This window comes from Tympanuchus pallidicinctus, unplaced genomic scaffold (genome assembly GCF_026119805.1).
Source record: "Tympanuchus pallidicinctus isolate F22 unplaced genomic scaffold, pur_lepc_1.0 scaffold20, whole genome shotgun sequence".
Classification (NCBI taxonomy): domain Eukaryota; kingdom Metazoa; phylum Chordata; class Aves; order Galliformes; family Phasianidae; genus Tympanuchus; species Tympanuchus pallidicinctus.
This window is the reverse complement of record NW_026294722.1, coordinates 21,210-49,197: the sequence shown is the minus strand read 5'-3', so window position 1 is coordinate 49,197 and position 27,988 is coordinate 21,210. Positions and strand designations below refer to the sequence as shown.

Below are 27,988 nucleotides of genomic sequence, written 5' to 3'. Positions count from 1 at the left end.
GCGGCTGTGGCTCCTTCATGCGGCGGCGCTGGGCGCGGGCGGTGGCTTGGAGCGGCTGCGGTGCAGCCCTTCCCGCCGGGCCTCGGCGCATGTGAGCGGTAGGGCGGCGGCACATCGGCCATGCGGTGGCCCCGCGGCCCCCGCGGTGCCTGGCGGCTACTGCCTCGGCGCTCGCTGTTGGCCGTGCTCTTCCTTTTCTCGCTGTCCTCCTCCTTCCTCTATTTCGTCTATGTGGCGCCGGGCATCGGTAAGTGGTGGAGCCAAGGAGCTTCTCCGTTCGAAATGCTGAGTAATGCGGAACGGCTGCTGCAGCATTCCTCGAGGGCCAGAGCGGGGTGCGGTGCTCTTGGTACCCCACTTTGCGCTGCCCCGGGCTACGCGCCCCCGCTTGCCGCTGGCGTTGGAAAAAGCCCGGATCGGGGGAGGGGTTCCCCCCGGATCGCGTTGGATGTGTGCGTGGGAGCGGGCTCGTTCCTCCGCCGCGGGCACGCGCGGTCGTTCCCGTGACTCACGGGAGGTGCGGGCCGGGGCTGGTTGTCCTGGGCTGGCGGACGGAGCCCGATCCGAACGTGTGCTGATCTCGTTGGAGCTGGGAAGATAGCCCCAAGCCCACCGGTTGCCTCATACTTGGGAAGAGGCAATGTGTTAGACGTCTGAGTGTTCGCGATCAAAACTCTCCGTATTTTTTTTTTTTTTTTTTTTTTTTTTTTTGCAAAACAGAAAGATGAGAGTTATGTATTTTAGAAGGATGGGTACTCGTCGCTGTTTTTCTGTATACAATACTTGAAGGGTGGATGGAACGGCAGCCTACTGAGATGGCCAGCACCGCGCGCCGCTGCCTGCAGGACTGTGCCCGTTCGTGGGGGGCGGGGATACTGATGCCTAGGAAAGCAACTGTTGTGTTTGCACTGTGTATCGCGTTTCTGCGAGAAGCCAAGGCTCACGGTCAGCGTGGCCTTCAAGTCAGCGCTTAGTGACGATTCTTTTGAAAGGGTATTTATTTTAAAAGAAATAAAAATCCTGCAAATGGAATTTTCTCCTTGAAATGTCATTGATATTGCTCGTGCCGTCCTGAGTTCGGACATTACTGGGAGACTCATGCATGTTACTCAATGTGGCTTAAGTGATCGTTATTTAGAGAGCATGTCCCACTGGTGCCCCTGGGTTCTGGGAGCCTTTTGCAGGGCAGAGTGGGGTGCTGTTAGTATGTGAAGTATGTGAGCAGGGATGCTTGTTCTCAGGGTGACCTGACTGGGACTACTGTCCCAGGCCTGAGGCTTGGTGGCCCAGGGCTTTGCTGTCCTTATGCGCTGGCAGCTGTCATGTGGATTGGCTTTAGAGTGGTCAAATGGCTCTCATGCATCTGACTGAGGATGTTATTGTACAGGTGATGTCATGTGCCCCCCCCCCCCCAACCAAGTGCTGCTTGGTGTTTCTGTGGCTGTGCTGCCACAGATGCATCCCATGGTCCTGTGCAGGGCACACAGATATCTGTCCTGAGGGCTGTGGTGTTACATTGTCTCATCCACTTTGTACTGTTCTGGTTGAGCAGTGTTCCTGGAGATGCCATAGAATATAAAATTTGGTGTAAAACCAGCTGTCTTCTCAGAACTTTTCCCTGCTTGGACAACAGCTAGCACATTCACATTCCACCCTGTACTTTCACCATCTGAGATGCTAAGAGATGAAGTAGAGACTTGAAGGTCGTCCATGTGGATGTTAGTGCTGTTCTGTCACCTGACAGGGAGATAGATGAGTCAGAAGGTCTGGCTCTTGTTTGTTCTTTTCCCTGCATCCCCCTCCAACTTTCAGCCAAAAACAGTTTGTGGTAGCCCAGACCAGTGTTCCTGGGGCAGCTGTGCTTATCATCCTGCTGCTTTTGCAGGCAGTCTGATTTTTAGGCCAGTATGATAAAGAGAACTTGAAAGAAAAGCTATTTGTCCTCATAAGATGTGAACAGTGCTGCAGACCTCAATAAATTGAGCAAATGGTATGTGATGGGGGAAGTACCAGACGTGGTATAAGGCCTTAGCCCTGGGATGGCTGTCTGCAGAGAGCCCAGTGCAGGCTGAGATGTGATTAATCCCACTTCTTGGTCATACCTTAGTTTAAAAAAATAGCCCAAATAAATGGGACCTGAAGCTGAGGAAGCTGTGTATGGTTTTGAATCAGTCTTAAGGGTCTTTAATTTGTTCTAAGCTGATGAAAAAAGTGCTCCTACAGCAACCATTGGCTTGTGGAAGAGCAGAAAGAGCTGAGGGCAGTCTGTCCTAGGGCCAGGTGGGAACTAGTGGCTGTGATGGATGTGCAGAGTCTCTCTATGTGAGGACACAGTCACCTTGGTAGAGAGCAGAGGTGTCCGTAACATCTGGTGCAGGCTCTGGATGGGGATGAGTTGGGGGGAAAATGCTGTGGAGTTGCTGAGGTTTGTGTTGGAGTACTTGTGTTCCCAGTGCCAGGAGAAAACTGGGATAGTTGCACTTCTAGGTGCTGTCTCAGCATATTGGTGAGGAGCTTGATGGAGGGAGATGCTTGATGGCTGGAGAAGCAGTAAAAAGGCTCTTGGTGCTCTGTAGGTAAAGCCTGGCTCAGATGCCAGCAGGTGCCACTTCCCCATCGACATTACATGTTGCTGTCCTGTGCCCCAGGCTGAGTGGCAGTGGCCTACGCTTGACTACTTGAGTCTTTGCTGTGCATGATGGAAACATGAGGACGAATTTTGTTTGGAATCATTGAGGGCATGAGTGGGAGAGCTCAGCACCTGTGGGCAGGAGCTACACTTGGCACTTAGTGGGAGCCTAGAGCTTTTGGGACTACTGTTTGTGTGTCTCTGGCTAATTTTGTGCCTGGGGTGTTTCCTCACTTACGTCCCTAAGCAAGGCTTCACCTATGAAGTTGAAATTTTTTGTCACCACAGATTTTTCCAGAGCAATCCAATGTCAGCGTTCAGCATCTCTTCACAAATAACACAAAACAGAACAAAAAATAGAACACAAATAAAATGCTTGACTGTTTCCTTCTTCAAGCTGCACTGCAAGAACTCATGTCCTTGGTTCTGGGCCTACAATGTCCTCTTAGGAAGCCATTGGGCGCTGAGTGGCTTGCACAGAGGCAGCCAGGTCCCCTTTTGCCCCACACTGTTCCTTGGTGTTAACAAGCTTTAGTTTGTGGTGCAAATGGGATTATTATGTGGGTCTGTCTCATTGTGGCTGTTGCGAGCTCTGTGAAGCACCAGTTGTTCTGCTCTTGGCTGAGCTCAGGGCCAGGTAGGGCTGTTCCAGATGCAGTGGCCATGGGGCTGCTACTGTGCCTCTGTCCCGTGAGGACGGGGGCTGCTCCTCATGCTGCAGCCTGTCTGATGTGGAGGGCTGTAAGCTGCATGGGGCTGGGAGCAGGCTTTGATTTAGTTATGAGCAGTTGCACTGAAATAATCTTTGGAATAAGTAAGGCCTCCCTGAGATCTGACAGGGATCAGCCTGCTCGATAACTCTGCCTGCAGCCTAGAGACTGGGCTGGAAGGACGCAGGTGCAAGTGGTGGCTGCCACACAGGCGTTGCCTCTAAAAGCTGCTTCTCCTTAATCGAACTTGGGAGGCTTGTGCTCCTGGAATTCATTCAGAGGGCTGCTGGTGCTTCAAAGAGCTGTGGTAAGATTCTCAGGCTGTCATGGCTTTTCACATTACAGTTGACCCATATGAATCTACTAAAAGTGTCTTTCCTTGTTGGCTTTGTGCTTGTATAACAGGAACCAGGAAAGCAAGGAAATTCTATATTACTACTTCCAGGTGCAAGACTCTTCCAAGATGCTTGTACTTCTCTTTCATCTTGATAACTCTCACATCACCAGTAGGAACTTCTTAAACCATGCCCTTAATACCCTTTGCAGGTAATCACCAGATACCTGGAAAGAGAAAGGTCTGAGGCCTAGTACACGGGTGGCTGCTTCTAATTTTTCCTTCTTCAGAAGTTGGGGCCTCTATTTTAATTTATTAAAATCTTCTTGAAATTGGATCTGTGCAAGTTTTTTCTTTCCCGAATCTGTTTTAGGAAAGTAATGCAGAGAATTTAAGTTGAGTGAAAGTTTGTTACCTTTGTAGGTAAGCTGTAATTGAGTTGGGCTTTACTTCCTCCAAGCTTATTGGGAATTGCTCCAGACCTTTGTACAGGGCACGAGTTTCAATAGCATGTGGCCTGGATTAAATCTGTGATGCGAGAGTAGTTCACATTTCAGTGGTTTGTTTCTGTGAGTGTATGGCAACGGAAAAGACCTGGTCAGCCCTGGGAGCAGAGGTGAAGGCAATTCAGCTGTGTGAGCAGAAGGGGTGGAGCCTGGCTGCACCTCTCTTAGACCTCGTTTCAGAGCTCACTGCCACTGGGGAAAGATTTCTTTCTGGAGATCGCTTGTTGGTGAGGCTTTCCCCTATCAACCTAGAATCTTTTGATACAGGTGAGCAATCTTCTTCCCTTCCTTTATAGCACCTTTTTATCATGCTGTCCTTCTGTCATCACATCTCTGTTGTAACGCCTTTCTCATTGTATTGATGTGTCCAATTGCTATAGTGAGCATGACTCGTGAAAGTCACAAAGCCTTCTAGGTTAATTCCTGTGAATTAATTGTGTCAGAACTTCAGTGATATGCAGTGGATGAACACTTAGAACAAAAGTGTTGCCAGCCTGGATTTCCAGGAAATCTGACCACTGTGGGCTTGGGAAGCCATCTAGTTTCAACAGGCTCCGAGTCACTTCAAGTAGCTTCAGGATGGAGAGGAGACCTCTCGTCCTGCTGTGTTGTACCTTGAGTTGCTGGCTCAGGTGTGCTCTTTAATTGCGTGAATTCTGCCAGCATCCCCTAGGATGTGTTCCCCTGGGGAATGGAGTTGAGGCTGTGGGGAGCTATTTGTCCCTTGCTTGTCAGAGCTGTCCATTTTGGTGCATTTTAATATCCACACAGTGTATGGGGTCTTTGCATGCACTGAACTCATGAGGGCCTCAAGGTGGACCCCATGGCATCAGCTCTGCAGAACCCTGCTGTAGTAGCACTGAGACTGCAAACCCAGGAGAAAAACTCCACAGGGCAAAAGAAACCTTTTCCTCACCAGCTTTGTTTTTAAAGTAGTAGTATTGCAATAGGATGTGTTTACTTTGACAAAAACTGTGCTAGTTTGTTTTTGTGAGGTTTATTTCCATTTTAGCTTTTCTTTGCGTTCAGGTTGTTCTGGCTGTATTTTTGTCTGGCAGCACTGTGAGCATCAGTATATTAGTGTGGTTAATGTGTGTTTTGAGGCTCTCACCTCTCCTTAAAAAGTAAAATCTTGGATATATGTTTTAACAGAGAATGTTAAATTGTGTTTGTTAAATCTAGCACTTTAGCAAGTGGCAGGGTGTATATGAGCTCTTGAGTCATGGCCTGAACCAGTGATTGATCGCCTGAGGCAAGGACTGGGTCAGCCCTGGGAGCGCAGGTGAAGGCAATTCAGCTGTGTGATCAACAGGCTCCACACCTCCTAGACCCCATTTAAGGGCTGACAACCTCTGGGGAAGGATCTTTTTTTCTGGAGATCCCTCCTTTTTAGAGTTTTCCACTGTGAGCCTAGATCCTTGGGTATGGTTAAGCATTTCGTCCTTGATTGTTTCTTTCTCACCATGATAATCTTTCCAACTATAATACCTGTGAAGTACCATCCTAACCGTGCTACTCTTCCAGCTGTACACAGGGTGTTTAGCATTGCTTCAGAGCCACTATTATTTTTAGAGGAAAGGTAGATCCGAAATCTGGAGGGTGCTGTTAAGTGCATGGCAGGAGGATTGGAGAATCCTCCTGGATTAGGAGGGTTAGGGTTAGGGTTAGGGTTAGGGTTATGTCTGGAGACATTCTATCTGCTGCTTGGCTGGGCCCAGGAAGGGTGGGAAATGCACTTGTGGGCTTGGGCACAAGGCAGGAGTGACAGGGAGAGTACAGAGCCCTGTGTTTACTTACAAAAAGAGTTTTCTGGGTCTTTCTGGTGTTGTTTAAACCTATACTGATCAAGTGAGCTGTGGCAGGTTTGTTGTGTTTGTAGTGATTGTGGACTCATTCATCCACTGCATAGTGATCACACTTTGTATGAAGTCAGAGCTGTAGTAATCTTTTGTGGCAGTCCTTGTAAATAGTACTGCAGCTGTATGATAGCCTGGTTTGAGCTCCAACATCAAACCTCAGATACAGAGAAACTGCAAGGGGGTTAGTAGCTGCTTTAACTGTGTTTTGGCTGGAAGCACTTGGCTGAGTGGGGATGCAGCCATGTGGTGCTGGTTTAGGGCTGAATCCCTGCCTGGCAAGGGGAGCGTGCTGCTGTGCTGATGCTGTGCAATGCCTGCAGAGCTGTACTCTCCTCTCTCTCTGTCTTCCTGACCTGAGATGTAAAGGCTGGAGTATTTCTGCATGGAGAGTGTCTCTGCACATTTGTTAACAGGAAAAAAGCAAACATGGTGGAAAAATCCTTTGTGCTGCTGTCATGTTGTGGTGTGGGCGTTGTTCTGCCAGGGCTTGTTTACGTATCTAGGGAGTTATGGCAAGCTTATTGATTGGTTTCTCTTGAAAACTATTAGCAAACAAATAGTCAGAAGGGTCTCTTCAATCCTGGCACAGCACCTGCCTGCCTCCTTTGCGTTGGAGAGGCTGAAGACTGGGCTGCACTGGAACTTTAAATGCTCTGATGTGCTGACAGTGTGCTCCTGCTGAAGGTCTAATGGGTTGCCGTGCAGACACAGTGTCTGCCCTCAGAATTGTGCAGTCCTTGGGTGTAGGGCCTTCTTTCACCAGTGGCTGTGAGTATGCTGCATCTTGCACAAGGATTTGGAATTAGCTACATGGTTGCTGATGTTGGCAAGGTGCCTCTGGGCTCTTAAACAACAGCAACCAAAAAATCAACAAAGCATACAGAATAGACCAGGAAAACAAATACTGCAGTGCAACAGGTAGGCAGGAATTAACTGATTCACTTGACTTCTGAAAGCAGGAAAGCATTGCAGTGCTCCTGCACATGGTGCCTGGGATATCACTGGGGCATTGGGCTTGAGCTGTGTGGTGTCATGCAAACAGCTGGGCATGTTACACCAGGACCCCTTGTCTTGTATCACTGCTGCTGACTTGATGCAGGTGGCAGGGCTCGCAGCTTAGTCAGTGCGAGTTGACAGCCCAGAAAACAAATGAGAAAAAGTATTGGCTGATGCATGAATCGCAGGCAAATAGAAGGGCCATATGCCAGAGCAGGTAAACCCCAAACCGAAGTGTCAGGTCACCTGAGCTATATCCAAGATTTGCTGTGTTTGCTTACTCCATCTGGGACTGCAGCAACCATCTGGAGGGGATTGTGCATGTGAGGTTCCTCTCCCAAACTCCCAGTCTTAAGGAGCTGGGGGAGGGTGTTTGGCTATGGCTCCAGCAGCATGTGTAAAGGCAGTGGCAGCCAACCTGACCAGAGCTCACTGCTGGGGTGGTGTGAAATGCTCCAACACATGCAGCTCTGTCTCTTGTTCTGCAGTCATGTTTTTCCCCTTCAGTGTTTTTCCAACTGGTATCTTGCTGCCAGCATTCATATTAATAATGCATGACTTTTTTTTTTTTTAAAGGTGCTTCCTTCCCAGCATCCCTTTCAGCTGCTGAGTCAGAGAAGATTGTTATAGCAGCAGCCTCTGAAGCAGTGAAATGCCCCTGCAGTGATCAACTGTATGTCATTTATCATGCATTGTTACTCTGCGGGCAGCTCTTTCTTGACTCTGGTTGAAGATACAAATGCCAAAAAGATGATTTCTATTGCACCAGCTGCACCACATGCTCAGGAACAGATTTTCTCTGCTGAGCCTTCCTGTGTAGCATTTGATTAAAGGAGATCTCATATTTGCTTCTGTTTTAGAAATCCTGTGAAGGTTGTGGGTGTTTTTTTTTTTTTTTTTTTTTTTTTTGCATTGCCTGAGAACATGCTTTAGGACTGTGCCTAAAGCCACTATTCTTTTCCTTTATTCATAAATTAAGCCTATATATATTTTTTTTAAATTCTTTGCATTCCTTCAGGATCCTTGCCTGAGCTTTTTAAGGTAATTGTGCAGACAGAAGGCCCATGATGTGTCTGCGTGGGTAAATTCACCATGGCTGTGGGAACATGCTGCTGCTGCATGCAGCCTGGGAGCCACAGATGCAGCAGGGATCTGATGGGCTCAGCAGGGGCTGCTGTTCTGGGGTCAGCCCTGCTGCTGAGTGTGTCCCACATCCCTGTCTGGTACCTGGGATAGGTGGTAGCTGTGCTGATTCCTGTGTTATTTACTTTCTGTTGGCTCAAATAAAAACTTGCTGTGTCCTCAGGAGCAGGTCTCCCCTAGCCCATGCTGTGGTGTTTTGTTTTCTTTTTCCTCCTGTGGTTGAGGTCAATGGTATCTCCTGCCAGGGCAGTGCTTTGATTGTTGTCCTGCAGTCACCTCTCAGGGCTGCTTCCCCTCATTACTTAGGGAGCCTTGCAAAAGAAGCTTATGGATTTCTGTGCCCTGAGTTCATGAGACAGTGCTGGAGCAGCAGGGGTGAACGTTGTGTCCAATGCTTGGTGCTGGTGGGGCTGTGCTCACCGATGGAATGTCACCCGCAGCTAATGAGACAAGCCCTGGGCTTCTTGGCTAATGAGATTTGGGTGGATTATGCTATGTGTTTAATGAAGGGCTAAGCTCATTCCTTATTTGAAATGAATCAAAGCCCTTGAATGTGCTGGTCCGGAGTCCAGCTACTGAGCAAGACCATCATGTGTCTATGGCCCCATGGCTTCTGTTTCAGAAACCCAGTAGCTTGGCAGGCACATATCAGACATCACTGACCAAATATGAAATCAGATAGGAAAAGTTCCCAGTGATAGGGATGCAGGGGCACGGAGATGATAATTGCTCAGTGTTGTGATGAACTTTAGGGAGGGTGTTTTCCTTTTCTCACTTTTAGTTTGAAACTATTTTCCCACATGTGAAGCTTCATGCTTGCAGGCTGCTGGCATGCAGGCTTCTACCTTCTACATGAGCAGCTGATATTTGTTGTGAGCTTGCTGTGTCCTTGTGGCAGATAACATTCTTCAGAGCTTTCACAGGCAGCCCCACCAAACCCAATTGCTCTGAACTGGGAGCTGAAAGTGTTGGAGTCCCCAAGGGCCTGTACTTGCCACCAGGTCCCTGGCAGTAGCACAGTGTTGGATGCAATGCTAGCATCAAGCCTACCATGCAGTATTTATTTCTGTGCAGGCCGGAAAGGATAGAATTATTGATACAAGTGGATAGAGGTGTGTTCAGTGCCTTTTTTTCCATCCTCTGTTAGATAGACTGTGCACTCAGGGTCTCTCCGAACCAGCAGGGGAAGCGGTTCTGGGTGAAAACCTTGCAAGAAAGGGACAGTTAATCTTTTTGTTGTTGTTCCAGGAGGTGTCAGTGCTCTTGGCAGCTTTGTACCTGTGTGTGCAGTCACTGCTGTAAATGTGTGTGCTGCCTTCACTGTGGGAAAAGGTATCCCAACTGTGTTAAGCAAACAATTTACAATACACTGGCTATTCAAATAATCTTCACTGTTATTAAGAAAAATATGTATGTATATTCCAGTAACCTCTCTCTGTCCTGCTGTTCTGCAGAAGTGAGGCAGCTGCAGGTGCATGGCTCCAGCTCTGTAAAGGTGACCATGAGTATGATCTGAGAGGTAGAAAGTAGGCAGCATGGAGGTGAGTTGATGGCTACTATGGAGGAAAGAGATACTGCTTCTGCTTTGAGGTGAATTGACTTGCACTGTTCTCAAATAGCAGATGCCTGTGCTTCTGGTTCTCTTCCAGTGCAAGCACACTGCATATCTTGTGGCTGTAGTTCCATGCAACCTACTTCAGGCTACTTTTGGTGTTTCAAGGCCCTCAGCAGGCTTGCTAGCTAGCTGACAAGTCTCTGCTGATCCCTTTTGGACAACTCTTGGTTTGCTCCCTCACAGCACGGAGGTTGGAAGTGCTGCAGAGGGAGAGCAGGAATATGGTGGGGAGGCTGCCTCAGTCTGTGTGTCTTGTTTGTTTTGCAGCCCTACTTCCTCTATTAACTAATGAGTGTTCCAGATCCCTGGTAAACAGGTGTGTGCGTTGCGGAAACACCTGTTGCTGCTGTGTGACCTTCTTCAAGTTTCTGTGGGGAAAGAGGGATGATAGTTTTGTGTCACTCCCAGTGCTCATCCTCTGTGGTCATTTGGTCTGTGGAGCTGTACTCTGCAATTTCTTGGCAACTAAAGAGTCCCCAGGTGATGAGGGGTGGTCCCAGTGTAGTGCAAGCAGGATGACACTTTGGGATTATGGGAAGCTCATCCACATTCCATCTACAAGAAGGGCTGTAAGGAGGATCCGGGAAACTACAGGCCTGTCAGCCTGACATCAGTGCCAGGGAAAGTCATGGAACAAATCCTCCTGGGAGAGATCACATGGCTCGTGTGTGACATCCACGGGATCAGGCCCAGCCAGCATGGGTTCATGAAAGGCAGGATGTGTTTGACCAACCTCATCTCTTTCTACGACTGGGTGACCAGCCTGGTAGATGAGGGAAAGGCTGTTGATGTAGTCTACCTAGACTTCAGCAAAGCCTTTGACAGGGTCTCTCACAGTATCCTTCTGCGGAAATTGGCTGCCCGTGGCTTGGACAGTTTTACCCGTTGGATAAGGAACTGGCTGGAGGGCCGTGCTCAACGGGTGATGGTCAATGGATTAAGTCCAGCTGGCAACCTGTTTCAAGTGGTGTCCCCCAGGGGTCGGTGCTGGGGCCCATCTTGTTTAATATCTTCATTGATGACTTAGATGAAGGCATTGAGTGCGCCCTGAGTAAGTTTGCAGATGACACCAAGCTGGGGGGTGGTGTTGATCTGCCTGAGGGCAGGGAAGCCCTGCAGAGGGATCTGGATAAGCTGGATTGCTGGGCCGAGGTGAATGGGATGAGGTTTAACAAGGCCAAGTGTCGGGTTCTGCACTTTGGCCACAACAACCCCATGCAGCGCTACAGGCTTGGGGATGAGTGGTTGGATGACTGTGAAGAGGAAAGGGACCTGGGGGTGTTGGTTGGTGCTCGGCTGAACATGAGCCGACAGTGTGCCCAGGTGGCCAAGAGGGCCAACGGCATCCTGGCCTGCATTAGAAACAGGGTGGCCAGCAGGAGCAGGGAGGTGAGCATCCCCTGTACTCAGCTCTGGTGAGGCCGCACCTCGAGTGCTGTGTTCAGTTTTGGGCTCCTCACTACAAGAAAGACACTGAGGCCCTGGAACGTGTCCAGAGAAGGGCAACGAAATGGTGAGGGGTCTGGAGCACAAGTTTTATGAGGAGCGGCTGAGGGAGCTGGGACTGTTTAGTGTGGAGAAGAGGAGGATCAGGGGAGACCTCACTGCACTTCACAACTTCCTGAAGGGGGTTGTGATGAAAAAGGGTCTGTCTCTTCTCCCAGGCAAATAGTAGGACCCAAGGAAATGGCCAGAAGTTGTACCAGAGGAGGTTTAGGTTGGACATGAGGAGAAACTTTTTCTCTCAGAGGGTGGTCAGGCACTGGAATGGCTGCCCAGGGAGGTGGTGGAGTCACCGTCCCTGGCAGTGTTCAAGAGGCGTCTGGATGAGGAGCTACGAGAGATGGTTTAGTAGCTTGTGGTACTAATAGGAATGGGAGGGTGGTTGGACTAGAAGATCTTGCAGGTCATTTCCAACCTTGCGATTCTATGATTCACAGTGTGTGCCCCAGGCTGAGCTTGTATCAGTTCTTTTTCCTGTTGGTATAGAACAGCAAAACCTGATGGATGGGAGTGTGGCAGCTGTAAGCTCCCTGTTCCCTCACAGGCTGAGATTTTACTTGTAGGCAATGTTCCCATTGCCCCTTGCTTGATTCTGAACCAGGTCCCCTTTATCCCTTGCTGAGCTCACTCACTGAACAGCTGTAGAGGAGCTGCTAGGTCACTGCTTGAACTGATGATTGAGCACCTAGTGAAGGGGTGTCGCTGGCACAAGGAAATTGTGCCTGTGCTCCCCATGGGCACAGAAGGGGTGGAGCTACCCTGGGCTTGTGTAAAGCCTAGCCACTGAAGAGAGGACATCTCTTGGACCTAGGCTACTTCTCACGAGGGAGCGCTGCACAGCCAGAGATCTCCTTCACCAATTGGATGAGTTCTGTAGTCTATATATGACTGTTGGTCTATTGCGAATACTTTGCCTTATATATCAAAAAACCTGTGAAGAAGCAATTTTGCTTCTTTATAAGCAGAACAACAGCATAGTTGCTGCTTAACTGAGATTAATATGTAACTTTGTTACAGAGCATTGCTCCCAACACTGAAGGTTAGTATAAACTTGGTTTATGATGCTGGGGCACTTAACTCATATTGCTTCTGGGCTAAGGTTTTGGGGTTTCTCAGGATGCTGTTGGAGCAGCACTGCTGCTGGCAAGTGTGATGTTCCTGGGTGTTAGGGCACTCTAGGGGGCAGTACAGGAGCGGGTGACAAAAGCTGTTCTTTATTAGGAGCATGTGACAGGGCTCACCAAACTGACTCCCGTGTTCTGCACCCTGCTGGTAGCCAGGAAAGCATCACACAGGCCATGCATACGATGGGATGGCTCTGGTGAGCTTTCAGTAATTTAACGGATAGCAGGATGAAATACTTCTAACGAGGTCATTCTCTGGGAGAGAAACAATATCAAACATGTTTGGTATTCCAAGGCTACCTGATTCTTGATAAGGTAACAAATGCCTTCGATTATCAGTGTCCTTAGAAAATCAGGGCCAGCTGTACAGGCTGCCCCACAGTCAACAAGGAGTGGATCCCATGGGGTGTGTGCAGGGAGCAGGCAGTGAACAATGGCCTGGGGCTCTACCAGTAAAGCTGCTCTCTTAATGTCTAGATTAAGAACCTAGGGACTGTTAGAATAATCTGGCTTCCTCATGCTTCACAGTTTTTAAAATTTTTCTTGCCACTTCAAGATGCAAACTCCAAACATTGGGTCAAGCACCACTGCAGTTTCTGATCTTCCCCCTTGCCTGGTGCGTGTGAGGGCTGGTAACCAGCCAGGTTGGGAACACTGCTCTGTAATTACCGGATAGGTACTGCTGCCCTGCTAATTCTTAAGCCGTTTAACTTATCAAGTAACTCCTTACTGTGCTATTTATAGGCAAAGGGGTAAGTTGCAGTGTTGGTGTTAAAATTAAATTATACAAAACTAATCAGAACCTCTTATTCAATTGTTTTGGCACTGTATACTTGGGAATACAGTGCTGCTGCACAGGAAGGCTAGTGGAGCCTTAGGTCTCCTGGTATGTTATCCATGGGATGCTGTGCTGCCTATCTTCCTCATTAATGTGCTTAGAGGTTCTGTCTATCGTAACTACCTTTTCCTTAGAGGCTGAGTGTAAGGTGAGTGTGGTTTGAAAACTGCTTTATGTTGCTGATGAGGCTGTATTGGGATTTGCTGGAGGAGCTTTGTGACAGTGCCCTGGGGCTTTCCAGATCTTCCTTCTCACCTCAAGTGTCTGATGCTGTATGAATCTAGTGCTTTATGTGCTCTCCTGGTGCCAAATGAGCTGTGTGTGTGGTTAGAATTTATTGCTTTGTTGTTCCAGCACTTGCTTCAAGGGCAGGGCCCAGGCTGACCATATGTTTTGTTACATCTGGAAGGAAAGGAACCCCCGAGCAACTCCTCAGTGCTGACTGTGACAGAAAACTGTAAATCTCCATACAGAGACAGATGCACTGCTTCTTCCTCAAAGCCTGGGTGCTCATACCACTACGGAGACACAGTGCTGGTATCCATCTGGTCCCTCTTCCTGGGATCTTGCCGTCCTTGAGCTGGGGACAGTCTGGTCCTTTGGGAACAGGAACAGGGCCTGAGCGGCTCGGACCCAAACTTGTGTTTCCAGCTGGCTTGGGTCATGCTCAGCACTCTCCCAAACAAACTGCTGTGCTAGAAATTGCTCTACTGTCATTTCTTGTATGTGTTATCACAATGAAATTAATTTTCCATGAGGGAGCCAGCTGTTTCTTAATTAGAAGTGTTCTGAAAATACCAGCTAATAAATGAGTAGGGTAAGACTTCAGTGCTTATTTCTGCAATTGGACTTCTCTGATGTTGCTGCCCCAGGGTTGTTGAGTACCAGTTTTCCCCCCCCACCCCTTCTGTATTCTCACTGAGATGTGGGTTGGAGGGTGCAGGTCTCTGGGTGCTGCTGTGACCCTGTCATCCCAGCAGGATTGGCTTGTTCCTTAAAGTAATGAGAATAATGTTACCTCAATCACTTGGGCAAACAGATTTTTGAATATTGCTTGTTTTCTATGTGCATAAATCAGGGTCTTCTGGAAATGCATTGTGGGGGGCGGGGGTGGGGAGAGTTCCTGATGGTGGTTGAGATCCCCTCCTGTCCTTGTGCGGCTTTTTGTGATGTAGCCTGGCTGCAAACACTCTGGATGTGCTCTGAAGTGCTGTGTGCTCAAATTAAATAAAGAGCGAATGCTAGTGTACTTTCCCATGTGGTCTGATGTGATTATATTAGCCATATCTTGCATTGCAGAGAACTGTTTTCTAGCTGAAACCTGGCTCAGCCATGCATGTTGCTCCCAGAGCAGGGGCCATGGTTACAGCCAATGGTGACAATGATGCTGATGGCACTGTGACTCTGGCCTTGGAGGCAGCTGAGTTGTGCGTTATGCAATTACAGTCTGCTCCTACTACAATCAAAAGCAAGGGAAGTGTGGGCCTGTGTGGTTTTGAGTACAGCCCTGGCAGCTGCACTGAGCTGATTTGGGCACTGTGCGGGTATAAAGAGTGAAATGTTACAAATAATGTGTTTTAAATGTGATTTCCTGGGACACAGGAATGAGTGTGTATAATGGCACTGGGTTATAGTGTGGGGTCCATGGCATCAGCTGGGGAAGTGAGGTCCTGGTGGGGTCTTTGGTGCGTGGCTTCCGACCCTCTTAGCAAAGCAGTGAACATCAGAGAGGGCAGTGCTGCCTGGAACAAAGACAGGCTTGTTTTCACTTGAGTTCCCCTGAGGGTGGTAATGGCTGTGACAATCTGTTAAGGATTCCCACTGCAATTTCATGAAAGTCAAAATGAGCAAGTCATGTCATATGGGCTCCTGTGAAGCCATGCTTCATCTCCCCCGTTAGGGAATGGGGAAAACAAGCACTACATTCAGCGCTGGACAAACCCCCCTGTTCCTTAAATTAGGTGGGGATTGGATGCTGATTTGTGTCTCTTCCATTCCTTCGTGCTTCGCCAAATCTGATGTCACTTTATGTAGTGAATAGAAGGCATAATGGAGTAGAAAGCTAAATGACTTGTTCATCATCAGCAAGCTGTTCTTTGCACTGACTCTGGCCCTGTGTGAGCTGTGAAGTGCAAACGTGGTGGGGCCTGGCTGCTGTTATTGCAGCCTGGTGCTGGTACATATCTCCAGCAGCTCCAACTATCCTCTGGCTTGCCTTGAGCAAACAAGGAGAGGCTGTGCCCTGTCTTGTGATTTTTCCTTTAGGGGTTTGGAAAGGGAAGTGGCAAGCCTTGAATCCTTACTGTGATGGCTAAGGTGGAGGTGTGCCTTGCTAGTCCTTGTGCTGCTCTTTACACTCCAGCTCCTGCTCGCTGCTGTGCTGGTGTCACCCATCCCATCCCATGGGCAGGCTGAATTGCTGGGGAATACACTCTGACAAACTTTGAGGCAAATTCATCTTTTTCAATCTTTGCATTTGCATTATGCACTCCTGTGACCTCCATCACTGGCACATTTGAAGGGCAGTGGACAGGCCAGGAGGGGCTGGGAAGAAGCATTAAATGAGCTCTTTTTGCTGCTGGCCCTTTGGTACTATAGTGGTAGTGTGCTGGGGCAGGCTGCAGCAGGCTGATGAAAAAGCACCTAAGCTATAGAGTGAGATGGTGAGATGTTGCGGGGTGACCTCATTGCAGCCTATCAATACCTGAAGGGAACCTACACCCAGGAGGGGAGTAAACTCTTCAGAAGGGCTGACAACAGCAGGACTAGGGGAAATGGATCCAAATTGAAGGAGGGAAGATTGAGGTTGGATGTTAGGGGGAAGTTCTTCACAAGGAGAGTGGTTAGGCCCTGGAACGGGCTGCCCAGGGAGGTTGTGGATGCCCCGTCCTTGGACGTGTTCAAGGCCAGGTTGGACGGGGTCCTGGGCAACCTGATCTAAATGTGTATGTTTGGTGGCCCTGCTAGGCAGGGGGGTTGGAACTACATGATCCTTGAGGTCCCTTCCAACCTGGATGATTCTGTGATTCTGAGATATTTACTTATATGGGAAACACACTGAGTTGGACATGGGCAGAAGGAGGGTTTCATCTGAGGACAGCAGGAGGAGACACGTTTATGTAGCCTGTTTTGAGGCACTAGTTTGGCTCACTTCTGAATTAAATGCCTGTCCTTACACAGCAGAAGACATAATACAACCTCTGACACCAATGGCAACTGGGCTGATGGGTCAGCTCATCAACTGGCTGCAAACGTGTTCTGCCCATGCCATGACTTCCATGGAACCTGGGTCACCCCAGCGTGTGTGGTCTAGAGCTGTGCCAGCAGCAGGGAGCTTCAGGGCAGTAGGAAAGCATTCAAAAGTTTTGTGTTTCACTTTCTTACAACAGGTAATGCTCATGGAAATATGTTTGCTTTTCTTGCAGTGAACACCTACCTCTTCATGATGCAAGCCCAAGGTATCATGATTCGTGAAAACATGAGAACAATAGGAGCTCAGGTGTATGAGCAGGTGGTCCGCAGTGCCTATGCCAAGAGGAACAGCAGTGTGAATGACTCAGGTATTTCTTTAACAATTATTCTAAATAAAACTTCCATTTCAATTGGAAATAAGGTTGAACTCAACTTCTCTTCCTTGAAGGAAATAATTTATGTTAATAAATGCAGGGTGGGAGTTTTGACTATTTTATATATGTGTGTGTATGTGTGTGTATTTTAGTTCAAATGTTTCACTTAAATAAAGGGTAGAAGTAAGTCTTGATACGCCTCAAATGAGTGGATATTGAGCTGCAAGCTTCTTTGCTTTCCAGGCGCATCAGCATGTTAGATTCAATCACTCTGAGGATAAACACTTAAACTCAGACCCTTTAGCAGGAACTAGATGATCTTAAAGGTGCCTTCCAACCCAAACCATTCTATAATCAGGTTTCAGATTTAAAAACAAAACAAACAAAAAGAAAACAAACAAAACTTTTGGGCTTATACAGGCTCACAGAGTCCTGGCATCACACATGGAGGAGCCTGTGCTCATCATCTTCATTCCCCAATACAGGGTGAATGCAGTGAGTTAGCTGGAGAGCTGCCACCAGCTATTGATCAGACTGTGGGTAGAGCACTGGGATCCAAGAGGCAGCGTTGGATCCCAGGCCATTCCCACCCCTAACATACAGTTAATGAAAGGCTTCCAAGTGTTGCTATAAATACAGTGCAGCAACAGAAGTGTACTGTTTGTATATAACGTGGCACGAGGCATTGCTCCGGAGCTGGGGCTAGCAGGTGTGACACTTAGGATGCGTTCCTGGCACCCACATGTCACCCGCAGTCACGTTGCCGCTGGCTCCATGTGCTGAGCTGCAGCATCAGTCTGCAGTGTGTCACTAGAGCTATGGGAGCTTTAAAGGTCAGGATGGCTTCCGGGGTTGTGTTTTCTTCTTATTATTTATAAAATGCTGTGTCCCTCCTGCTCAGTTTGGGGCTGGAAATGTCAGCTGAAGATGCCTGTTGAGGAAGGAGCTTGCTGCAAACTAGAGAGAAGGAGACTGGGTGCTTTGGTGATGTGAACCTCTAACTGGTGGGCTGTCATAGGGTCTGAGCTCTCTGAAGTTGGCCATCAACTCTATGAAGTGGGCAGTGAAATGCTGCTGCCGAAAGAACTGGCTGTGCCCAGACAGCAGCTCTGCAGATGTGGATGGACAACCTCTCTGCTCTAATCTGCTATACACCAGCCTTGTGTGGCTCTCCCCTGGCTGTGAGGTTAGAGCAGGTGGTTGTGGCAGCATCTGTCAGGGCATGTGGCCCTGTGACCACAACTACGGTGCTAACACTGGGTCAGCATCTTCCTCTCTGAGTGTTTTCAGAGCCCTCAGCATGATCTCTGCAGGCATGCTGTGTATATCTGGTGATGTAAATGTTCTTGCTGTGTGAGAGCTGAGGGACTCACGCCGGGCATGCAGGCCACGTGGCAAATAAGCCATCAGAAGGCAGCAGAGGCTTCAGGGCATGAGGAGGCTGGCTCCTTCCTGGTTGCCCCAGCACCCAGTGGGCAGGAAGCTACTAACGTTCTTTGAGCATCCCCAGTGAGGCAATGAAAGGCAGCATCTCTGTATGGAGCTGGCTTGTGGATGTGTGTGCCTTCCAACCCCTGCAGCTTTAATTTCTAGGCAGGTGGCTTAAATGTGGTGTTTGGTACTGAATGGCAAGGTGACAAAGCACAGAGTGGACAGCTGCAAGGACAAAGTCCTTCTACTTTGCCTGCTATATTCATGGTTTGCTGTGTTTTTTGCCCCGTTATTAAAGTGAAGAAGTAATTTATGACTTCTTCAGCATTTTATAGTAGATGCATTAATAAATTTCTGTGCAAGTGAGCCAGGAAGATCCTGTCATGTTTCAGCAACAAACAAAGCACTCCATGCAAGGAACAAGAGCTGAGTTTCACTCTGTCAATGAAATTAAGCATTGAGAGCATGTTGCAGTGGTATGAGCTTAATGGGAATCTGTTTATTAAAATCTAGACAGTATCACTAATATGTAGAGAGGAGAGGGCAGGAGTTGGAGGTGATGAATTCCAGTGTCCCAGTGGGCTTGGGGTATGGGGCTGCCTGGGATAAGGTAGTTGCTGCAGGGATAAAGCCTTGGAAAGGGCTGAGAAAGTGGAGAGGCAGCATCCTCCCATGACAGCTGATGCATTACTACAGAAAGGAAACTTCTCTTGTGCTGGGAACATAAGTTGTGGTAGGCTGGAGCTGCATATACAAAGTTAATGACTGGGTAGACATAGAAAGTGGAATTTCATAACTGTGCAAAGATGTAAAGCAGCTGGAGGTGCCAGCAGTTCAGGGGCTTTCACCAGAAGGTGAAAGGAAGTGGAGGAAGAAATGCTTGAGAAATGGGCTATGGCCTGCTGGGGTGTAGAAGCTCAGCATGAACCCTGTGATCTGCATTTGGCTCCATGCTGGCCCTGTATTCCTGAGCCCTGCAGGATGCAGTAGCTTCTTCTTCACTGCACCCCTTTGCCTTGACCTGTCTGTGATGCCTAAAGGCAACAGTCTAATCAGGAAGCTGACAGTTTCTCTGGCATGGCTTCACCCAAGGCACTGAGGCTGCACCTGTGGCACTGGGTCATTGTGCCAAACCAGGGGCTTGTGCCTCATGAGGACACCCCTGTGACACTAGGAATGTGCTCAAGGTGTTGGGGTTTGCTAACGGTGGACAGGTAAATTGGTGTAGACTTTCTTTTCCTTTTTTCCCCACTTCTCCAGATTATCCTCTTGACTTGAATCACAATGAAACCTTTCTGCAAGCTACAACTTTTCTTCCTGAAGATTTTACGTACTTCCCCAACCACACCTGTCCTGAGAGGCTCCCTTCTATGAGTGAGTACTCTGCATGCCCAGCAGCTCCGTGCCCCTTACCTATCATGGCACAGCACACTATGGCACTCTGCAGCACCCTGGTTCAACTCTGTCCCAACTATCCCACAGTGCTCCAGGGATGAATGATAGCACTGTTCTGAACTGTCCCTTCCTGGGAAATCTTTTTTTTTTTACATGATTGCAGATATTAATTCCTGCTACACTGGAGGCGTGTCTCCCTCCTGAAGCTTGCCTATTGCCTGGTAAACACGAACAAAAGGGGAATTGTGTGCTGCTAGGCAGTTAGGAAGCTGGGCAGCCCTTTTCCAGCTCCCTGACTGCAAAATGAGCACAGGCTGCAGGGTGCAGTATATAGGAGTAATGCTCCTGCATAGGCAATATTAATTGGAAAATTAGCATTTGCAAGGTAGATGTTTCTGGAAAGGGGAAAATGGCTCCTTAGTTGTCCCCAGTGTCTTGGGACAGAAGAAGCCACCTGTGCTTGGTGCTGAGGACATGGCAGGGCCAGGCAGGCACCGCATGGTTCCTGACCCCCTCCTCCTGCCACCTCCCCAGAGGGCCCCATTGATGTAAATATGAGCGAGATTACGATGGAGGACATCCACCAGTTCTTCTCCAAAGACCCTTCCATCAAGCTGGGAGGCCACTGGAAGCCGAGCGACTGCCTGCCTCGCTGGAAGGTGAATGGGCACTGAGGAGCACCTCAGGGCAACGGGGTACTGGGGATGTTGGAATCTACATATCTGATGTGCTGCAGAGTGGTGGGTGTGAGGATTCTTGGGAGGTGGGACTGCAGCAGCTGCAGAAGAAATGCTGCTGCTGATGGCTGTGTTAATGACACGAGTCAGCTTTGGATTTCTGCGAAGGCTGTAAAGAGGCTGCAAGGAATTTGCCCACCTGGTTCCCACTGATGAGCATCCAGCACGTTCCTGTCCTATGTGGGAAGGAGTTTCCCTGGGGAGGAGAGGTGACAGGGAATCTACCCAGAGGGAGTGGCACAGCACAGTGTAGCTGTCCTGCTGCTGCCTCTGTGCTGCTGGGCAGGGGCACAGGGATGGGGGCTGCAGGCCTTGCAGGATCAGCAGAAATTCCCCCAGAAGTGAATACCAGAGCCCTGACATGGGGGTGGGAAGGCATTCAGGCTGCCCAGCCCTACGTGGGAGTCAACTCATTCATACAGGGAAGATCAGTGCTGATGCTGTGCCAGCAGGCATCTCCTTGGTTTGGGGTCTGCAGGGAGCTGCTCTTGGGTTGCAGCATGAGCTTTTTTCCTCCTCAGGTGGCGATCCTGATCCCATTCCGCAATCGCTATGAGCATCTTCCAGTCCTTTTCAGGCACCTTATTCCAATGCTGCAGCGTCAGCGTTTACAGTTTGCGTTTTATGTCGTGGAACAAGTAAGTGGTCATGATGGGCAGCGCTGGTGAGTATGTTCTGGTGTCAGTGCAGCAGCAGCTTGCCAGCACAGTTCTGTTTTGTGTCCTGAGGGAACTCCCTGCTAGATCTGAACTTCTGAACCTCTGGTGTTCATGTTGCAATGTTGAAATTGTCCCATCTTAAAATTGGCAAAGATGTTGTCCCAAAATGACTGCTTTTAATCTAAAAAATAAAGCAGACATTCAAATTTCTTGAAAATACTACACTTGAGGAGTTTGTTATTTTTTTTTTTTTTTTAAGACATCTTTGAAGCAGGCATTTTCAGTTTCCACATTACCTTTGTGTGTCTGTGGCATCTTCTGGGCCTCAAGGATGTGCTCAGCTCTGGTCCATGTGATCTCTGGGAGGCTTCCACCAATGTGGAACATCAGGCTGTAATTTGATGTGCGTATGAACTGTTGCTTGAGCTATACAGCTTCATCTACTCTGTAGACATGCCTTCTTGTTTAGTTGTCCTTGCTCTTCTGGGTAGTAGCCAGTGAAGATTGTTAAATTTTTTTTTTTTTTTCTTCAAGTATCTGACTAGTAATTTTCACATCTTTATTTTTGCTATTGTATATTCCTGGTATGTAAGCTTTGGTTAATCCCACTAATCTGTCTGTTCCAAGTTATCACTTCTTTCTGAGCAGTGGTCTGGGGATCGGACTGCTCTTCAGCTCCCTCAGTCTGTGTGGGAATGCTCTTGCATGGCATGGGACTCCCTTTGAAGGTGCCTCTGTTCTGTTCTCTAGGCTGGTACTCAGCCCTTCAATCGTGCCATGCTCTTCAATGTTGGCTTTCGGGAAGCGATGAAGGACTTGGACTGGGACTGTCTCATTTTCCATGATGTGGACCACATACCTGAAAATGACCGCAACTATTACGGGTGTGGACAGATGCCGAGACACTTTGCTGCCAAACTGGACAAGTACATGTACCTGTAAGCACTGTTCTTCCTCTGCACTGCAGCAATAGATAAGGAGCAGTGTTAGATTTTCTTATCAAAGGCAGGAGTGTAAAGTAAAACATTAAAAGGAGAACGGAGGAGAGTATTCTCATAGCTCTGGCAGGGGCTATGTGGTGGCTGATGCCTTGGTCCTGACCTCTCTCTCCTGCTCAGGCTTCCCTATAATGAGTTCTTCGGTGGGGTGAGCGGTCTGACTGTTGAGCAGTTCTGGAAGATCAATGGTTTCCCCAATGCCTTCTGGGGCTGGGGCGGCGAGGATGACGACTTATGGAACAGGTATGTCTCTGCCTGTGTCCTGCAACCCTGTAATGGGGTAGCAACAGAGCTTTGTGCAACACACTGCTGCCGCCAGCTCTGTGGAGCACAGAAATTCCAAGAACTCAAATTTCTGAGCATGATGCTAGGAGCAGCATCAGACTCATAGCATTGTTGTATCCTTGATGTGTTGTGCTCAACTGAGCTGGGCAGAGCCAGCCTGGCTGACGGTGACTTAGGTCCAGGTGGGTGGCACTGCAGGCTACAGATAGAAAACAAACTGAGGAAGACTGGCTGTGAAATAATGAGCTTTGTTTGCAGTTTTCCATGGTGATGATGTCAAACAATCCGCAGCTGATCTTTGGATACCTTGAGGTGCTGAGATTGGCACAGCATAGGCAGAGGTGGGGGGTTTGCACAATGTATCTGCCTGGTGGAAAGGCAAAGCTGCTGTAGAAGCCATGAGTGCACTGATTGTACATGCTGGCAGTGTTCACAGCACAGCATGTGCAACAGTAGACTTTTTTTCTTCCCCTTTCCAATGCAGAGTGCAGTATGCAGGCTATTCAGTGACTCGACCAGAAGGAGACACAGGGAGATACAAATCAATTCCCCACCATCATCGAGGAGAAGTGCAGTTCCTAGGAAGGCAAGTGATTTTTACTATTACTCTTAAGGAACCTGAGACCTTAGCGAAATTTACAGTATGTACAGGGCTCCTTGCAGCTGTTAAAGGGCAATAACAACTGTAAGCTGTGAAGAAGACGAGAGACAAACTGCTGCTGGGACTGCTCTGACACATTAATGTGAAGGCAAGGGGATCCTAGTGTGCCTGCAGCTCCTCTGAAGGCTACCCTTCCTGCTTTCTGCCATGGTGTTGCCCACCTAAGTAGGGTGACCTTACCACTTTCCCATGGAAACATTTTGTTATGCTGACATTTCCTGATGCTATCAAGTCTTTGAGGCTAGCTTAGGCGCATCCTCCTTTGCTGTGACCCAGAGCCTCCTTCTTCCTCCTGGCCTATCTGTTTCTTAGTACTTTTCCTGCTCCAACTCCCCTTGGCTTCCCCTTGCCCTGAGTGCAGCTAGGTGTCAACATAGCTGTACTGCAAGGTGGAGGCTGGGTCCTATCCTGCCACCAGACTGCTGTTTTTTTTTTTTGTTTGTTTGTTTGTTTTTTAAATCATGTTTCCTCTAAATTTGGTTGAAGCTGCTCTTGTTGCAGTTTCCTTCCCCAAAATACAATTCATCTCCTTTCTCATCACTCAGACTAACACCCTTAGATCTGCTTTTGTGCATGATCCGGTTTCCTAAAAATGGTGAGGACTTCCACCTCAGCCAGGAGCTGGAGCTTTCCCTGAGCCCAGGTAGACTTTGGGCAAGAACTGGAGAACAAACAGCGTCTTTATTAAAGTGTAGAATTTTGTGATGCTGGGAATGCCTGCATGCCAGGAATTCACAGAAGGCGATGTGACGTTGTTTCATGGGCCTCTGCTTCTCTCTGAACAGGTATGCCTTGCTGAGGAAGTCAAAAGAAAGGCAAGCTCTGGATGGCCTCAATAATTTGAACTACTTTCCTAATGTCACATATGACGCCTTGTATAAGAACATCACTGTCAACCTGACACCAGAGCTGGCTCTGGTAACTGAATATTAAGGGGAGAAAATAACTTTGTTCTGCCCTTCAACAAGAGAACATCACACCTGACTTTCTTTTCCAAGGGTTGTTGAGGACAAAATACTTTGTCTAATGAAGGATCACAGTATTTTGGAATATAAGGCTGAAAGTGTGTGCACAGATTGTCCCAGCTGGCCCAACCCTACCCGGTCCTCATGTGCTGAGCTCCACAGGCTTTTTTGTTCCCTGTCATTTGCTTTCTGGGTTTCAGGACAGCTGTTGGAGCCGCTGCTCTCATCTTCACATTCCTCCAGCAATCCTCAGCTCCGGGCTCAAATAGGGCACGTTCTTTCCTCTGGCAAGTGTTGGGAGCAATGCAGTTGGAACTGCCCTGGTGGGAGACCAGACGACTTCTGATACCATTCTTCTATGTTTGTGCTGTGGTGTTTTTTTTTTTTTTTTTTTTTTTTGGTTTTTTTTTTTTTTAAATGACCTGCTTAAAGTATATGCATCAGAATCGCTTCTTAAAGAAGTGTAAATGTAAATATGCTGTGTAAATTGTCCATTTTTATTATCTTCTGAGGTTTGAATCCAAGCTAGAGGTTTACATAAGGTCACTCACTCATCTTAGTCCTGAGTTCTGTACGCACTTGTGTGTGCATTACTGTATGTGTGCAAGTTGTTCCCTACTCCACCAGTGAGAATGCTTGCATGATTTAATCTATGCATATGCATTAATATTTGTGAGACAGAGCCCTCAGCATTAAAAGCAGCAGGTAAGAAATACAACTATGTTGTCACTCCTTACAGAAATCATGGAGGTGGCTCCTTCTGGGAAGAGAAAATAATATTTCTATCATGTTTGTGACATACTGTGCAGATCAGTGTGAAGCTGGATGGGATGGGATCCACCACCTGTTCTGCACAACACAATGGCAGACATGGCTCTGTGCTCCTGGGGGCTCACCTAGTCCCTGCCATCCTCATGTGGCGCAAAAGGGATCTGAGGGTTGTTCTGTGGAAGAGAATTAGGTAAGCCGTGAGTGAACCCAGTGATGTGGTTGCCACTATTGGCTACTTGAAAACACTGGCAGGAGTGCAGCTGGTGGACAGGCTGTCTGCAGACACCGGTACGGGATAGATGAAGGACACGTGAGTTCAGCTTATGCAAGCTTGACGACTAGGAACCTGACAGCTTGGTCTGGTGCCCCATTCAGCCTCTGGAATCCTCTGCCCCCATCCTTGCTCTGCAGCAGGCTGGGCTGTGACTGTCCCATCCCCTTCTTGCCCTGAGTCAGTCTGTAGGTTACACAGCATGTATACAGTCATTTTTACTGGACTTCCCCAACTTAAAGGTAAATATATTGGGGGTTGTGTTTTAAATTATATTTATACAAAGCACTTGTGAGTATTTAATCTCAGAAGTACTTTAACTTACTGCATTGTTTACCTTAGTTTTCCTTCCTGTTCATAGTTTACATTCTTTTCTTGGACATGTGATCCCCACATGCATCTGTTGTGGGAGTGACTGCCCAGAGCATTCCTAACCTGTATCTGGAAAATGAGGGTTAGAAAACAGTTCTGGTGTTGCAGATCTAACTGGCCAGCATGAGAGGACAGCGAGCCTGCCCTTGAAAAGTGCCGATAGTTTGGAACCTTAGGTTTAAATCCTTTGAATTTACGTGTGCTTTAAAGTCACTTCCTAAGGGGATTCAGTGTGGTTATTTATAGGCTGAGGTGAGGATTTGCTTTTTTATGACACATATAGCAATAAAGACTTCCATTTCTGAATCTTGATCTCTAATTCACATGATCCTTTTCAGATGGTAAACCTGTGTTGCCCTAACCCTCTTTTCTTTAATCTTGAGACATTGCTAGGAATTTCTTTGTTTAATGGTGCTTCAAACAAGGAATGTATTTCAACTTGTCTACGTTCACTACTGCAGGAAATCATGCGTGTGTGTGAGTAGGTGTTTAACTACCTTTGTTTGAATCCTCAGCCTTTGAAGTGTATCTGACCTCCATTGCACCTTGTGTTGAACAAAGTGAGATGTTACCTCTGCTCAGAAATGCACTGTACAGTTGGCATAAGAGTCCATTTCACCTTTAGCAACATCCTGTTCATAGTTTTTGTTCTAATTATATTGAATTTCTCCCTTTTTAAAATGTGGAATACCTTAAAATGTGCACTGTTAATCTTATTGGATATGTCAGATACTTTATAGTAAGTGTAACTGTTAAAAACATACTGTCAAGCACATGTGCTGTTATGATGTAGAAATTCTCATATCAAGGAGAACTCGTACATATTACAGCTGAAATCCAATGAAGCTACTTGTTCGCCCTTTCCATGTTATCACAGTCCCATGGAGGGCAGGACATGTTCAATGCTGACTTTATTTTTAATAAGCCATAGGAGTTTAATTTGGAAAAGTATTTATTTTTGATTTGCTGTTTGTAAATTTGTAAAGCTCTGCTTGTCTAGGGAAGGTAACGTGTGAGCAACAGCCACAAGCTGAAGTTGCTCACCAGCGGAAGTGGCTTCAGACTGTAGTGTGTCTTTCCTGTCCTTGCTCTTGAGCTTATTGAGCTTACTGTTACGTTTTTAAGAGGTGCCGGGGGACATTTTTTGCACTGAAGACTAAGTGTTTTAAAACACACACACACACACACACACTTCTCAACAAAGCAATCCTTTATGTTATTACATTTATTTACCCATGTCTTTGTACATTTTTGTATTTGTTAATTTATGAATGATTTTTTTTTCAGTAAAAAAATACATATTCAAGAACAATGCTGGCAGTGGCTTCTTCTGAGTTTTGGGATGTTGGGGTGAGCTCAGGGGTGAGTAGTGCAGGGGGAGGATGGAGTTTCTGGGGTGGTCTTCTGCAGCATGCAGGGTTGTTGCCAGCTGCTGAGGTCTGGATAGGAGTGGAGGCAGCTGCAACCCTGTTCTCTTAGCATTGGAGCTGACAGAGATTGCATTTATGATCAGGCGAAGAGCTTCCTTATGAGCTTTCAACTATCTTCCTCCTGCTCTGCTAGAAAAAAATAGCTGTCAGCCTTGGTTTGTCCCAAGCCTTGCCTTTATTTAGCTCTCAGCCTTTCAGGAAAACTGCCTCCTCCCTGTGGAACTGGGAAGGCCGCTTTGTGGGGGGCTCCTTCTACTACTGGTCACCCTCTGAGGCTGGGGGTGGAGGTGGGGGGTGATCTGTAGCCCTAGCTTGGCTGTGGCAGAAAGGAGAGAGCTTGTGCCTCACTGAACCCTGAAACCGGCTCCTGGCTGCCAGGTGACACCAGCTATGAACATGGCTGGAGGAGTACATTGCCGCAAGTAGAAATTTGGGTGTGGTGCTCAGGGATGTGATAGAGTGGTGGGTTGTTAGGGTAGTACGTTTAGCTTGCAGTTGGATATGCTGATCTCGAAGATAGAAATCTCAGAGTGGTGAGGCCAGGTACGAAAGCTGTTAATACTTTGCTAATGTAAAAGTTGCTAGGTTCTTTTGGGTTGCTCTGCTAATTGTTACAAACAATCCTTGGCTTCACTGCACGCACCTGTCCTATTGATACCAGCTTTTTTCATCATCAGAGACACTGGAAAAAATAAAAACCTAGCAACATCGATTCGATAATTTATTTATTTATTTATTTATTCACAGACCTTCATAAACACTTAGCACAGGTTTACTAGGTTTGCAGAAGTTTTCCAGATTGGCAGGTCCCCAAGCAATCCCGTCGTAGATGATGTTTCCGCGGTCTCTGCTGCCCTCGCGTGGAACTGCGTCCGTTTTGTGTCGCGGGCAGCACGACGCATGCGCGCGGCCACGTGGAAATGCCTTGAGTCTGTTGTCGTCCCTCGGGCGGTTATAGGCCGAATCCGTACCGGAAACGGACCCTATTAGATCCCAGCGGCGCCTGCGCCCGTCGTATGCGTAATGACGACGTAGTGTAAGCGTAGTGCCGTGTTGGGAGGAGCGCATGCGTACTGTTGTGTCTGGACTGCCGCATGCGCAGTGCCATTCCTACGGGTCGGACGTACGTGCAGTGCAGTGTCGGGACAGATGCAAGCGTAGTGTTAAGTGGAGAACGGCGCGTACGTTGA

The 27,988-nt window shown here is 47.9% G+C and overlaps 1 protein-coding gene across 3 annotated transcripts; it reads left to right on the top strand.

Moving 5' to 3' along the window:
- Positions 1 to 26,680, top strand: B4GALT5 (beta-1,4-galactosyltransferase 5). Of its 3 annotated transcripts, none has more exons than XM_052684288.1 (9): positions 1 to 247; positions 16,683 to 16,817; positions 19,515 to 19,628; positions 20,184 to 20,308; positions 20,908 to 21,024; positions 21,796 to 21,983; positions 22,164 to 22,286; positions 22,813 to 22,914; positions 23,775 to 26,680. In XM_052684288.1, the coding sequence occupies exons 1-9, from the start codon at positions 121 to 123 to the stop codon at positions 23,920 to 23,922; spliced, it is 1,179 nt and encodes a 392-aa protein (XP_052540248.1). In that variant the 5' UTR covers positions 1 to 120; the 3' UTR covers positions 23,923 to 26,680. The 3 variants fall into 3 exon arrangements, with proteins under 3 accessions (XP_052540248.1, XP_052540247.1, XP_052540249.1); XM_052684287.1 differs by lacking the exon at positions 1 to 247 and adding an exon at positions 4,236 to 4,446; XM_052684289.1 differs by lacking the exon at positions 1 to 247 and adding an exon at positions 7,619 to 7,707.
- The last annotated feature ends 1,308 nt before the right edge of the window (positions 26,681 to 27,988 follow it).